This window comes from Salvelinus fontinalis, chromosome 42 (genome assembly GCF_029448725.1).
Source record: "Salvelinus fontinalis isolate EN_2023a chromosome 42, ASM2944872v1, whole genome shotgun sequence".
NCBI lineage: Eukaryota > Metazoa > Chordata > Actinopteri > Salmoniformes > Salmonidae > Salvelinus > Salvelinus fontinalis.
The window spans coordinates 9,252,833-9,267,530 of NC_074706.1; the positions used below are offsets into that span (position 1 = coordinate 9,252,833).

Here is a 14,698-nt window from a genome sequence, read left to right on the forward strand (position 1 = left end):
ATTATTTATGGTTGTGTGTGTGTGTGTGTCTGACTATTTCCACCTGAGAACGCCATTCACGTTGTGTCAGATCTGTGTTGTGTGTGGACCTATGGAAATATGCATAGTGGAAACCAAACACCTCCTTGGACCATGCTGTTGACCTGTGGGAGTGGTTTATAAGTGCTACCGAAATGAAACCAGAGGGACACTGTATCCCCGATCTAACTCTTAACGCAGATGGTTCACCACAATATCCTCCATCATTAGACTTTCCATAACGCCGTGCTATCCTTAGTTTAGCTGAGACACATCCAGTTAGAAACAGAGATGAACTCACTTGACACATGGAAGAATAGGCCAGCATCTGAACTGAGGTATTCTCATGTGATAGGTAGGCTACAACATACTGTGCAACAAAACAATAAGCCAAATCTACATTTGGAGAGCTTGGGACGATAAGGTTCTATCTGCAACAAGATGGTTCTGAGATAATTGGCTTTAAGTTCAGAACCCTCATTGGTTTGAATGGTGTCAGCAATTATTATATGGTATTCTTTTGAACCTCACAACATGAATTAGGGTATACCACATGACTTATTCCACATTTTGTTCTGTTACATCCTGAATTCAAAATGGATAAAAAATATAAAAAAATCATCACCCATCTACAGACAATACCCCATGATGACAAAGTGAAAACATGTTTGTATACATTTTTGCAAATTTATTGAAAATTAAATACAGAAATATCTTGTTAACGTAAGTTTTCACACCCGAGTCAATACATGTTAGAATCACCTTTGTCAGCGATTACAGCTGTGAGTCTTTCTGGGTAAGTCTCGAAGAGCTTTGCACACCTGGATTGTACAATATTTGCACATTATTATTTTATAATTCTAATTCTGTACAGGCTTCCTTCTTTTCACTCTGTCATTTAGGTTAGTATTGTGGAGTAACTACAATTTTGTTGATCCATCCTCAGTTTTCTCCTATCACAGCCATTAAACTCTGTAACTGTTTAAAGTCACCATTGGCCTCGTGAAATTCCTGAGCGGTTTCCTTCCTCTCCGGCAACTGACTTAGGAAGGACGCCTGTATCTTTGTAGTGACTGGGTGCATTGATATACTATACCTTCAAAGTGTAATTAATAACTTCACCATGTTCAAAGGAATTTTCAATGTCTGCTTTTTTATTTTACCAATAGGTGCCCTTCTTTGCAAGGCATTGGAAAACCTCCCTGGTATTTGTGGTTGAATCTGTGTTTGAAATTTTTTGCTCGACTGAGGGACCTTACACAGATAATTGTATGTTTGGGGTACAGAGATGAGGTAGTCATTAAAAAATCTTGTTAAACACTATTATTGCACACAGAGTGAGTCCATGCAACTTCTTATGCGACTTGTTAAGCACATTGTTACTCTTTAACTTTGTTTAGGAAATGTGACGCAGTATTGAACAGAACAAGGCTATGTCAATAACCCAATTTTGTCAAAAATGCAGATAGACCCTTAAAGTCCCAAGCTCTCGATTGGTCAACCGTTTATAAATACAGTGGCAGTACTGTGAAAGGTGACATATATCAGCCTGTAAATAATGTCATCCAGCCCTGACAAAAATGAACAAAGATGAAATCCTCTTTTGCACACCTGTACGATCACAGTCACGTTGACAATCAAGAACCCTGTGGGTAACGATGGACACAACCTCTGCAGACTCAAGACTAGGTTATATCAACAGACACGTTTAAACGCTTCTCTCCCTATTTCCCCAATATCATGCTGGACTGTATATCGGACAGTATGGCGTCTATTTGCTCTTCTCTTCTCCAGTACTTGGATGATACAGTACGCAGAGCCACTAGCAGCTAATAATAGCTTAGTCTTAATTCATTCAGTCAGTTCATGTGTGAGAACGAAACACCTGTTACTCGCTACAGTATCCTCAGTGGATTCTGTCTCCGTCGCTCCTCTCCTCTAACTGACGCTGGCCGTTTAGGAGATGTTTAACGACGTGGTGATTTGCTGACAGGTGGTTGATGACAGTGTACTGTGTAACGTCAGAGTCAATATGACTGTGATACGTGGTTGTCCTACTTAGCTATCCTAAGATGAATGCGCTGACTGTAAGTCGCTCTGGATCAGAGCGTCTGCTAAATGCCTACAATGCCAATGTGAAATGTTAATAGAGACCCCTGAGTATGGCACGGCTGGCTGTCAGTGTGGCGAGACAGAGAGAATTCACCTGGGAACGCAGTGTTCCACTGCAAGCAAGGCGCCAATGCGAAACGCAGAGCAACGTGTGATACCATAAAACACAGGTGAACATGAGGATTGTATGCATTTGCCATTCAACACATCAACATGTCATTGGCAGTGGTTGGCTTTTACTTACATGAAACACTAGGCAACAGTACGTTAGCACTGCTGTCTGATGGATCAAACTCATCTGCAGTAATAGCATTCAAGCTGAAACCACCAATATAATGATCCACATATTTATGTGTAGAATAAATAGCCTTTTTGAGTAAACTCTGCATGCTACACTCTTGTCCCAGATTTACTGTAACATACCAGGTGGACTAGACTACTTAGCACTTGCTTAGTTTATCCTACCCCCTATCATAGTAGCATAAGCTGCAACTACATGACAATACCCACTCTGTCCAAGAGCATGACCCGTGCAACGTGTAAGCTACAAGCAAGTGTATCCTGCATACATGACACAATGTGTTGACATATGGGTTGTGGACACAGAGTTCTAGCGAGTTACCACAGTATCTAAGGGTGCGTCGGGGGACTCCACTCCAGTTTATTCAATAGGATTAGCCTAATAACCCCCACATGGTTATGTATTTATGAGCTAATTAAACCACAAAGGATGTTTAAAATACTACACTTAATCTGTTCCTGAGTTCCTGAATATTTTAGGGACGTTTTAAAATCATTCAAAGTGGAATAAGAAAGTGCCAATCTTGAGTCTTCTTACCTTCGGTGACCCCTGTCAGTGGACAGCGAAGTGGTGCTGAAATCGCTGCTCAGACACAAATTGTCAGAGAGTTAGAGGACGTAGTAGGCTCAAATAGGCTTTGCTGCGGGTGCAACGATTGGCTACTTCAGCGGACGGTTTTAGCCACGTTGTTGCTTTCTGGACGTCCATTGGTTGTTTAGCCTGGCAATCAAAGATACCAGGTGTCAGTTTCACGGTTAAAGGCATACCAGTGGTTTATTTCGAGTCATCTTGACCAGTAGGCGGTGCGTAGCCGCCATAGACAGGCTTCGCCAGATTGTAGTCCAACCAAAATAACGCGATCATTTTCTATTCCATTGTTAGAGCGTTCGAAATACACACGTATTCTAATTCGTAATTCCAAGCACTGTGTGTAATGATAATGGGTATAGCCTACATTGGCTACAATACATTTAGTTTTGGTGTTCCCTATCATGATCGTCTTATGTAATATAAGTCATGTATCATTTAAGAAAATCGGTGGGAATTGATTGACTGGATAAATAGACGTTATATGAATAGATATTTGGGTAATTCAAAGCTGATGATAGCCTATACATTACCACATTGCTTTGTGAATCAATCAGATTAAAAACGAATAATAAATTGGTAAACAATGTGCCTGCATTTGTGAGTAAAAAGAGGAGGGGTGTACAATGCGCACCTAGCTGAAAGCACCAAACGGAAAAACAATATTGAGTACGACTCCCAATTATAATGAACGATATATGTGTCCTACTACGGAATGACCAGAAGATAGCAGCACTACTCTGGCTAAAACATCTGTCTGGTTGTTTTTGAGGCTACTGTAGGAGGGAAACTGTCTGTTTAGTAACAGCAGTGAAAGAATGAGAGCAATGTGAGTGTGTGAGTTTACACCACAGGCGAAGGCTGACGGATCAGAAATGATGGAAATAGACTGACATGACTTGTGCACAGGTGCAATGTTGCCAATTCTAAAGGCCAAAAAGCTACATTTACAATGTAAAGAAATATTGATGGAATCCGATTTCAGTATAAGCAATTCAGTATATAATATATTTTTCAGCTATAATATTTGGGTACAGAAATATGCTATTCGCATCAGGAGAGTAGCCAATAACAGGAAAGCAATTCACATGCAGCACCATATCATTCATTATACGTGCCTATGGAAGGACTAGATAGAGACGTCATTTCCCCTAAAATTGATAAACAACAACCACAGGAAGGGGTGGGTGTGTATATGTATGTGTGTGTGTGAGAGAAAGAGAGAGAGAGAGAGAGAGAGAGAGAGAGAGAGAGAGAGAGAGAGAGAGAGAGAGAGAGAGAGGGGGGGCTCTAAATTATTACTGTTATTATGTTATGCAAATAATAGTGTAAAATAGCAGACCCAAAGTAGCCAAGGGAGATGTAGAAAGGCATGACTTGCAACCAGGTCCTCAAGTGCTGAATGGTTTATTTACAGCGAGGGAGTGGAGCAGGTTGTCCAATGTCCATGTTTAGGCAACGGTGAAGAAAAATATCAAAAGACACAACTCTACATGACACCAAAAAAGGAAATTGACTCACAGACATAGCTGAATAAACCTTTGACGATAAATAAACAGTTTAACATGAATCCACTGCAGCTCAAAGCAGCACAGCCCATCTCCACGAATGCAGAATGTGTAAATGCACATGTAAAGGCAACTGTCTATCCCTTCCCTGGACAATACCACCCTCACCCTCATAACCAAGTAAATAACCAAGACCACAGGCAAAGTGAAAAAACAAAGTTCATGCAGTTCCTCTCTGCTTCCCTCATGTCAAAATAAAAGTCCCCCAGAAGTTCTTGTTTTTTTTGTACAGGTATTGTGCACGTGCATGAGGTAAGTGAAGAGAAACTGCATCGGGTCTACAACAGACCCAAGTTTAATTATACATTCCATTAAATGTTAGTTATTTCACTTTGCCTGTGGTTTGGAAAGTCGGTTTAATTTATGTTCTATTAGATGATTTTTTCTAAATCCCCCCTGCATAAGGACCAACCCTACTGACAGTTGAAATTGAATTTTATTTAACTTCTGGCTTCCGGTGGACTATCCCGCTTTTTTTTGGCAAGCTAATTCCTAGCAATGCTAGTGTATACTAGCGTTGCTAAAAGCAGCTAATGTCTAGGCTGATAACATCCCAAAAACATTCTGAGAATGTTTCTGATACAATCTAATTTACAAAAATGTTTTAGATGAGATATCCTTGCAATGTTCTAACGTTCACAAAAATGTGATGCACAACATCTTTAACAACCACCCCAGAACACTCCCCCAAAATGTATATGTTTGTATAAAATATTTCCCCACAATGTTTGCTCCAGACTGTTTTCACAACCTAATGCAACATTCTGGGAACCTTCAAAAGAAAATACTAAATGTGTTCTGGGAACGTTCTTGTAATATCAGGCGAATGTTGCACCCTAAAATAAATAATGTATAACTGGATCGTTTTAGTGTTTTGGGAACATGTCTTTTGTGATGTCTCCACAATGTTCCCACCAGACTGTTCCCACAACCTAATTCAATATTCTGGGAACCTTTTAAAAAAACAGCTTAATAAATGTGTTCTGGAAACATTCTTGTAAAATCAGGTGAGTGTTTTTTGCACCCTAAAAGAAACATTGTAGAATCATCCGCACAACAGGACAGTTTTTGTGTTTTGGGAACATGTCTCTTGTGATGTCCCCATTTTGTTCTCTTCCCACAACTTAATAGAACATTCTGGAAACATTTAAAGAACAGATGATTAAATGTGTTCTATGAACGTTCTTGCAACACCAGGTGATTGTTTTATACAAATATTCTATAATAATCCTATATATGAGTCTCAATCAGAGACAACGACTACCATCTGTCTCTGATTGAGAACCCACACTAGGCTGACATAGAAACAGACAAACTAGACACACAACATAGAATTCCCACCCAGCTCACGTCCTGACCAACTCCAGGGGTGTCAAACTCATTCCACGGAGGGCCTAGTGTCTGCAGGTTTTTGGTTTTTCCTTTCAATAAAGCCCTAGACAACCAGGTGTGGGGAGTTCCTAACTAATTAGTGATGTTAATTCATCAATCAAGTACAAGGGAGGAGCGAAAACCCGCAGACACTCGGCCCTCCGTGGAATGAGTTTGACACCTGTGAACTAAACACATACAAAACAGGTCAGGAACGTGACAGTTCTGGGAAGCTTTACAGAACCCATTTGGATTGCTGGGTTGGCAAAATACACAGGGTACTAGGTAATTGAACTAGATATGTACATATAACTAGGAATAAAGTGACAGATGTTAAACAGTCGCAGCAGCGTATGTGATGAGTAACATAAAACATTTGTGCAAAAAGGGTCAGGGGGTGGGGTGTCATACATACTATGGATAATTTAGCTGTTTGATTTAGAATGTTATGACCCCTTTAGGTATTAAAAATATATATAAAACAATAATTTTATAAAATATTGAATTTGGCCTTTACTACTATAGCCCAGAGAAACACATTGAATAGCACATTCGTAAATTGCAAAACAAAGACAAAAATAAATCAGTAGAAACAAGCTTTTGAAGTGTTAGTCCTTTATCTAGGAGATATAAGAAAGCTCAGGAAATATATATTTTTTTACACATACCGAACACCTTTTTTGGGTAGTGACAAAACTACCTTGATACTTCCATTTATTTTTTAAAACCGGTGCCGGTTACCTTCAGACGAGGGACACTTTAGACGAGTGACACGGAGAACACCATCGCGTGAGAGTCTCCCCTTTCCACAGAGTGGTCGTGATATTGTGTAGGTCAAACCATTTAGACGCTACAGGCGTTTTCGCGAGAAGACCAATTTAGTTCTGCCACCTTTCACCGCAGAAGCGGAGGTGCGACATCGGCGGACGCAGTGGATTGAGAACCACTAAACTGACAGATTTTTACGAGGATTGTTTTATTATGTTACTTAGACACACCGGTGAGTCAATCGACTATAGAGGTTTACTAACTATTTAGCAGTGTTATGGCTTGGGGGTAGAAGCTGTTCAGGGTCCTGTTGGCTGTTGGTTCCAGACTTGGTGCATCGGTACCGCTTGCCGTGCGGTAGGAGAGAGTCCACGACTTGGGTGGCTGGAGTCTTTGACAATTTTTAGGGACTTCCTCTGCCTGGTACAGGCAAGATGCTATCAATGGTGCAACTGTAGAACTTTTTGAGGATCTGAGGGCCCATGCCAAATCTTTTCAGCCTCCTGCATGGGAAGAGGCGTTGTCATGCCCTATTCACGACTGTGTTGGTGTGTGTTCCGTTCACCTACTCCGCGTTTCACAAAAACACGGTGGTTGGAACCAAAAATCTCAAATTTGAACTCCTCAGACCAAAATACAGATTTCCACCGGTCTAATGTCCATTGCTCGTGTTTCTTGGCCCAAGCAAGTCTCTTCTTATTATTTGTGTCCTTTAGTAGTGTCTGTTACTTGAACTTTGTGAAACATTTATTTGGGCTGCAATTTCTGAGGCTGGTAAATAAATAACGTATCCTTCGCAGCACAGGTAACTCTGGGTCTTCCTTTTCATGTGGCGGTCCTCATGAGAGCCAGTTTCATCATAGCGCTTTGTGGTTTTTGCAACTGCACTTTAAAAAAAATCAAATTTCTTTACATTTTCCGGGTTGATTGACCTTCATGTCTTAAAGTAATGATGGACTGTTGTTTCTCTTTGTCTATTTGAGCTGTTCTTGCCATAATATCGACTTGGTCTTCTACCAATAGGGCTATATTCTGTATACCAACCCTAACTTGTCACAACACAACAGATTGGCTCAAACATATTAAGATGAAATTCCACAAATTAACTTTTAGCAAGGCACACCTGTTAATTAAAATGCATTCCAGGTGACTACCTCATGAAGCTGGTTGAGAGAATGCCAAGAGTTTGCAAAGCTGTTACCAAGGTAAAGAGTGGCTACTTTGAAGAATTTGTGTAACACTTTTTTAGTTACTACAAGATTCCATATGTGTTATTTCATAGTTCTGATGTCTTCACTATTATTCTACAATGTAGAAAATAGTAAAAAATAAAGAACAACCCTTGAATGAGTATGTGTGTTCAAACTTTTGATTGGCACTGTATATTATCCATGTCCTTGCTCAGTCACAATTCCAAGAACCATAGGATATTACAATTATTCACTCCGCTTTGACAGGGTAGTCTCAAACGCAGCTCGTCTAGTTTGTTCTCCAGTGATTGTATGTTTGTCAATAGAACGGAGGGTAGAAGCGGTTTATGAACTCGCCGTCATAGTTTCGTCTCCGTGCCCAGTGCCCATACGTCAGCTTCTCTCACTCCGCCTTTTTCTTTTCAAAGTCTCTGGGATTAGGGCCTGGGTGAGCAGTATGTCCAGCTCCTCAGATTCCTTGAAGTACAAATCTTCACCCGAATCGAGGTTAGTGATCGCTTTTCTGATGTCAAGAAGCTATTTTCGGTCACAGGAAACGATGGCGGAAACATTATGTAGAAAAAAAGTTCAGATCAGCACAAAAAAAACATAAAATAACAGAATTGGTCAGGAGCCCGTAAAAGGGTTGCTATTCATTGCAGTGCCATTCTCTACCAGTTGTCTGTGTGGTTGGTCCTTCAGCTGGTGTAAATGTTTGACAAAATATCGACAGGAAAATAATATTTACTTAACCTTGTAGAACGCTGGTAGCGTCGTTGAAATTTCTATCACCTGGCACACGCGCAAAACCATGTTAACACCAGCAGACTCGGTCTCAACCTTTAAGTCTTTACTGAAGACTTATCTCTTCAGTAGGTCATATGATTGAAAGTAGTCTGGCCCAGGAGTGTAAAGGTGAACGGAAAGGCTCTGGAGCAACGAACCGCCCTTGCTGTCTCTGCCTGGCCGGTTCCCCTCTCTCCACTGGGATTCTCTGCCTCTAACCCTATTACAGGGGCTGAGTCACTGGCTTACTGGTGCTCTTTCATGCCGTCCCTGGGAGGGGTGCGTCACTTGAGTGGGTTGAGTTACTGACTTGATCTTCCTGTCTGGGTTGGCGCACCCCCTTGGTTTGTGCTGTGGTGGAGATCTCTGTTGGCTATACTCGGCCTTGTCTCAGGATTATACGTTGGTGGTTGAAGATATCCCTCCAGTGGTGCGGGGGCTGTGCTTTGGCAAAGTGGGTGGGGTTATATCCTTCCTATTTGGCCCTGTCCGGGGGTATCTTCGGATGGGGCCACAGTGTCTCCTGACCGCTCCTGTCTCAGCCTCCAGTATTTATGCTGCAGTAGTTTGTGTCGGGGGGCTAGGGTCAGTTGGTTATACCTGGAGTACTTCTCCTGTCTTATCCAGTGTCCTGTGTGAATTTAAGGATGCTTTCTCTAATTCTCTCGTTCTCTCTTTCTTTCTCTCTCTCTGAGAACCTGAGCCCTAGGACCATACGTCGGGACTGCCGGGCGTGGTGGCTCCTTGCTGTCCCCAGTCCGCCTGGCCTTGCTGCTGTTCCGGTTTCAGCTGTTCTGCCTGCGGTTATGGAACCGCCACCTGTCCCAGACCTGTTGTTTTTCAACTCTTAATGATCGGCTATGAAAAGCCAACTGAAAATTATCCATGATTATTATTTGACCATGCTTGTCACTTATGAACATTTTGAACATCTTGGCATAGTTCTGTTATAATCTCCACCCGGCACAGCCAGAAGAGGACTGGCCACCCCTCATAGCCTGGTTCCTCTCTAGGTTTCTTCCTAGGTTTTGGCCTTTCTTGGGAGTTTTTCCTAGCCACCGTGCTTCTACACCTGCATTCTAGCTGTTTGGGGTTTTAGGCTGGGTCTCTGTACAGCACTTCGAGATATTAGCTGATGTACGAAGGGCTATATAAAATAAACTTGATTGATTGAGTTGGTATGCATGCATTGCGTGCATGAACTTTCATCTTGGGCACGTGCCTTAGCTGATGAGCAAACAAGTATTGATTGCCACGCACAAAGACCCATGTTTAACTGACGCAAGCAGTAAAATTAGATTTGAAAAATAGATGAAAAAAAACACTTTATGGAACAGCGGGGACTGTGAAGCAAAACAAACATTGGCACAGACACATACATACACACGATAACATACGCACTATACATACACATGGATTTAGTACTGTAGATATGTGGTAGTGGTGGAGTAGGGGGCTGAGGACACACAGTGTGTCATGAAATCTGTGAATGTTTAGTAATGTTTTTGTCACGAACGTCGTTGTAAGGATTGTCGGACCAAAGTGCAGCGTGGTGTGGGTTCAACATATTTATTTAGTGAACCGGCACAAAAAAAACAATCAAGCACAAACGGAACGTGATGCTATGGCCTGCTCACAGGCAACTAACAAAAACCACGATCCCACAAAAACCCAGTGGGAAAAGGCTGCCTAAATATTATCCTCAATCAGAGACAACGATAAACAGCTGCCTCTGATTGGGAACCATACCATGCCAACATAGAAAACAAAACACCTAGTTAGGAACCCCCCCCCCCCCCCCCCCTAGTCACACCCCGAACTAACCAAAATAGAGAATTGAAAAAGGATATATTGTCAGGGCGTGACTGTACCCACCCCCCAAAGGTGCGGACTCCGGCCGCAAAACCTGAAACCAACTGGGGAGGGTAGGGGGGTGACTAGCGTCGGTGGCGGCTCCAGTGCGGGTCTTTGCCCTCGCCCAGACCACGGGTCCGGCCATGGAGCCGGGTAGAACGCCGTGCCCGGACTGGGCCTCAGCGCAGAGGAGGACCCCGGCCATGGAGCTGTGTTGAACGCCGCACCCGGACTGGGCACCGGCGCAGAGGAAGGCTCCGGCCATGGAACTGGACTGGACACCGTACCCGGACTGGGTACCGGCTCAGAGGTAGTCTCCTGCCATGGAGCAGGACTGGACGCCGTGCCTGGACTGGGCATCGGCGCAGAGAAGGGCTCCTGCCATGGAGCTGGAGGTTCCAGACCGTGGACCGTCTCAGGAGGTTCCGGACCATGGACCGTCTCAGGAGGTTCCTGACCGTGGACCGTCTCAGGAGGTTCCTGACCGTGGACCGTCTCAGGAGGTTCCTGACCGTGGACCGTCTCAGGAGGTTCCGGACTGTGGACCGTCTCAGGAGGTTCCGGACTGTGGACCGTCTCAGGAGGTTCCGGACTGTGGACCGTCTCAGGAGGTTCCGGACTGTGAAACGTGGCCTGATGCTCAGGACTGTGAACCATCGCCGGAAGCTCTGGACTGGGGACCGTCGCCTGAAGCCCTGGACTGGGGACCGTCGCCTGAAGCTCTGGTCTGGGGACCGTCACCTGAAACTGGGGACTGGGGACTGTCGCCTGAAGCCCTGGACTGGGGACCGTCGCTTGAAGCCCTGGACTGGGGACCGTCGCCTGAAGCTCTGGCCTGGGGACCGTCACCTGAAACTGGGGACTGGGGACTGTCGCCTGAAGCTCTGGACTGGGGACCGTTGCCTGACGCTCTGGACTGGGGAGGCGCACTGGAGGCCTGATGCGTGGGGCCGGCACAGGTGGCACCGGACTGGTGACACGCACTTCATGGTGAGTGCGGGGTGCAGGCACAGGACGTACCTGACTGGGAAGGCGCACTTGAGGGAGAGTGCGAGGAGCAGGCACAGGACGTACCGAACTGGGGACATTTACTTCAGGGAGAGTGCGAGGAGCAGGTACAGGACGTACCGGACTGGGGACACGCACTTTAGGGAGAGTGCGAGGAGGAGGCACAGGACGTACTGGGCTGTGGAGACGCACTGGAGACCTGGTGCGTAGAGCTGGCACAGATGGTGCCGGAACGATGACACACTCCGCACGGTGAGTGGGGGGAGCTAGCACAGGACGTACTGGGCTGTGGAGGCGCACTGGAGACCTGGTGCGTAGAGCCGGCACACATGGTACCGGACAAATGACACACTCCTCAGTACGAGTATGGGGAGCTGGCACAGGTGGCATCAGACGGCTAACATGCCCATCAGGGCGAATGCCGTGCATACTACGCCAAACCCACAGCTCTCTCGCTTCACTCTCCTCCAATTTATCAAACAACTCCTCAAAGGTCTCTAACTCTCCCCTCCGTTCACTCTCCTCCAATTTAACCAATAACTCCTCGACGGTCTCTGACTCACCCCTCAACTTCGCCGACCACCCCGTGTTCCCCCCCCCAATTTTTTTTGGAGGCTGCTTTTAGGGCTTGCATCGTGGCCGCGAACCCGGGCGTCGTCGCTGTCCTTCCTTGCGTCTGCTTCCATGGAAGGCTTTCGTCTCCTGCCATTATCTCTTCCCAAGTATCCTGCCAGGCCCAGGATACCCTCACCTCCTGTGCAGGCTGCTTGGTCCGTGAGGGGTGGGATCGTCTGTCACGAACGTCGTTGTAAGGATTGTCGGACCAAAGCAGCGTGGTATGGGTTCAACATATCTATTTAGTGAACCGGCACAAAAAAAACAATCAAGCACAAACGGAACGTGACGCTATGGCGTGCTCACAGGCAACTAAGCAAAACCACGATCCCACAAAAACCCAGTGGGAAAAGGCTGCCTAAATATGATCCCCAATCAGAGACAACGATAAACAGCTGCCTCTGATTGGGAAACATACCATGCCGACATAGAAAACAAAACACCTAGATAGGAACACCCCCCCCCAGTCACACCCCGACCTAACCAAAATAGAGAATAAAAAAGGCTCTCTATGGTCAGGGCGTGACAGTTTTTAAAATTGTATAAACTGCCTTAATTCAGCTGGACCTCAGGAAGAGTATGCTGCTTTAGGAGCAGCTAATGGAGATCCATAATAAATACAAAATACAATACAAAATGTTTTGAAGTCAGTTTAATACTACTCCCAAGTGGCGCAACGGTCTATGGCACTGCATCTCAGTGCTAGAAGCGTCACTACAGAAACCCTGGTTTGAATCCAGGCTGTATCACAATCGGCCGTGATTAGGAGTCCCATAGGAGGCGAACAATAGCCCAGCGTCGTCCGGGTTTGGCCGGTATAGGCCGTCATTGTAAATAAGAATTTGTTCCTAACTGACTTGCCTAGTTAAATAAAGGTTAAATAAATGTAAAAAAATACATTCAATATTTTGTCTCAAATTTCGATGGCACGGACAATCAGCAGACTATGTTTATTCAACATTCATGACAGACAAGGGAGTTTTCGTTTTTTATTCTATGTAGCCTAAATGTGTGTGGCTAGGCCATACCGTCAATGGAAAGCTTCACCACAGTCAATTGAAAGAATCACCACATTCGAGACTAGCCTAGGCCTAGTCTGATTAATCAGGCTGTAATACACACATTTGCTATACAGCCTGAGACATCAGGGGCGTGTGCTTAAATTGTGTAAATGTCCTTACAAGCCAGAATGTTGAATACAATTACATTTAAACGTACTCTACTGGTTGTATGTGAGGTTTCACCTGCTGCTCGAAAATTGAGACAAAATAGAGTAGTGTTATTACTCCAACTTTCAGTAGCTGGTCTCTATATCGGTTTGTACTTCCGGTTTTTATTTTCAATAATGATACAATTTGCAAACAAACACTTGCACAATATGGCCGAGCCTAACGAAACCACAGACCAAATTTCAAACACTTCCAGCTGATTGCGAGGGAACATGCTTCGGTTGACTACATCATCTGCAATGAGTCAAGAGATTTAATATACAAACGATGGAACGTACCAGCTGGAAAAAGCCAAACAAACAACACGTTCAACCGCTAAAAGGACCATTAGCATGTACAACGTGTAACCTCATATCATTTCCTTCAACATTCTCTCTCTCCCTTGCAGAGACTATTACTGCGACTCTCCGTAGAGAATATTACAGTAACTTTTTTCAAACTGATATCATGGGGTAACCATGGTAACGTCTGATGTTTAAGCAAGCCTAGGCCTACTTCCTACCTGTTTAAAACGCAATAGGCTACAACCCAAGCTAGGATACCCCAAGTATTTTATTGATTTATTGACCATCTAAATTCACAACTTTGTGGTGTCTAATGTAAAAAGATAGGGTTTTATCGACGTTTTGAACTGTAGGCATATTCAATCATCACAGTTTGAATTGATGACTTGAACTTAGCGTAGCCATACATACAGACAACCAATGCTCTGTGTGCTTTTTCTTTGTTAAAATGACCCAGGGATTGAGCTTCGGACAGACCACACAATACTGTACTTTTGTCCGTTTTCTTCACTCATTAATTCGGTCGGACAAAACACCATTGATTCCTCCGGATTTTCCCCTCTAGAACTCTGCGCTTGCCAGTTCACCCGCTCGACTGATTACTTTTACGTCGCAAGGTCCCGTTGCCTTTTGTCTGTGCATTGCGACCCACTTTGGACTGGACTGCTGTATCTCGAAGGTTGCTACTGAGGTCTACAACCTTTTAACTTTATTCACCATCATAGTGAAGAGAAATAGCTTGAGATGGGTAAGTGAAATACAATTGTTTTCTTCTTGTTTATGATTTATTGGCGACTTGTTGATGCTACTTCCGAACAAGGATAACGGAACGTGGGGTGCTGCGGTGATTGACACTTTCTGACACTGGATGAACGATGTTACAATAGAGCGTTTGAATTGCTGATTCGGAAACTGTTTAAATCATATTGCTAGTGCATACATTTTAGAAAGAGGAATGCAATGTCCCCGCATGTGGAATAAAGGTGTTTTCATGATCTATTAAATA

General features: G+C 44.1%; 2 protein-coding genes across 6 annotated transcripts in view; one reads left to right on the plus strand and one right to left on the minus strand.

The window, feature by feature from the left end:
- LOC129841553 (WD repeat-containing protein 17-like) overlaps positions 1–3,065 on the minus strand; it is a 40,528-nt gene extending 37,463 nt beyond the window's left edge. For 3 of the 5 annotated variants that reach the window (XM_055909883.1, XM_055909886.1, XM_055909882.1), the window contains exon 1: positions 2,969–3,065. The gene's annotated coding sequence lies outside the window, so the exon portion shown is untranslated. The remainder of the gene's footprint in view (positions 1–2,968) is intronic. The other 2 variants (XM_055909887.1, XM_055909885.1) reach the window with 1 other exon arrangement.
- An 11,210-nt stretch (positions 3,066–14,275) lies between these two features.
- Positions 14,276–14,698, plus strand: part of LOC129841498 (neuronal membrane glycoprotein M6-a) — a 70,917-nt gene continuing 70,494 nt past the window's right edge. The window contains exon 1 of the mRNA XM_055909786.1: positions 14,276–14,440. Within this exon, the coding sequence (XP_055765761.1) occupies positions 14,437–14,440 (4 nt within the window). The 5' untranslated portion in view covers positions 14,276–14,436. The remainder of the gene's footprint in view (positions 14,441–14,698) is intronic.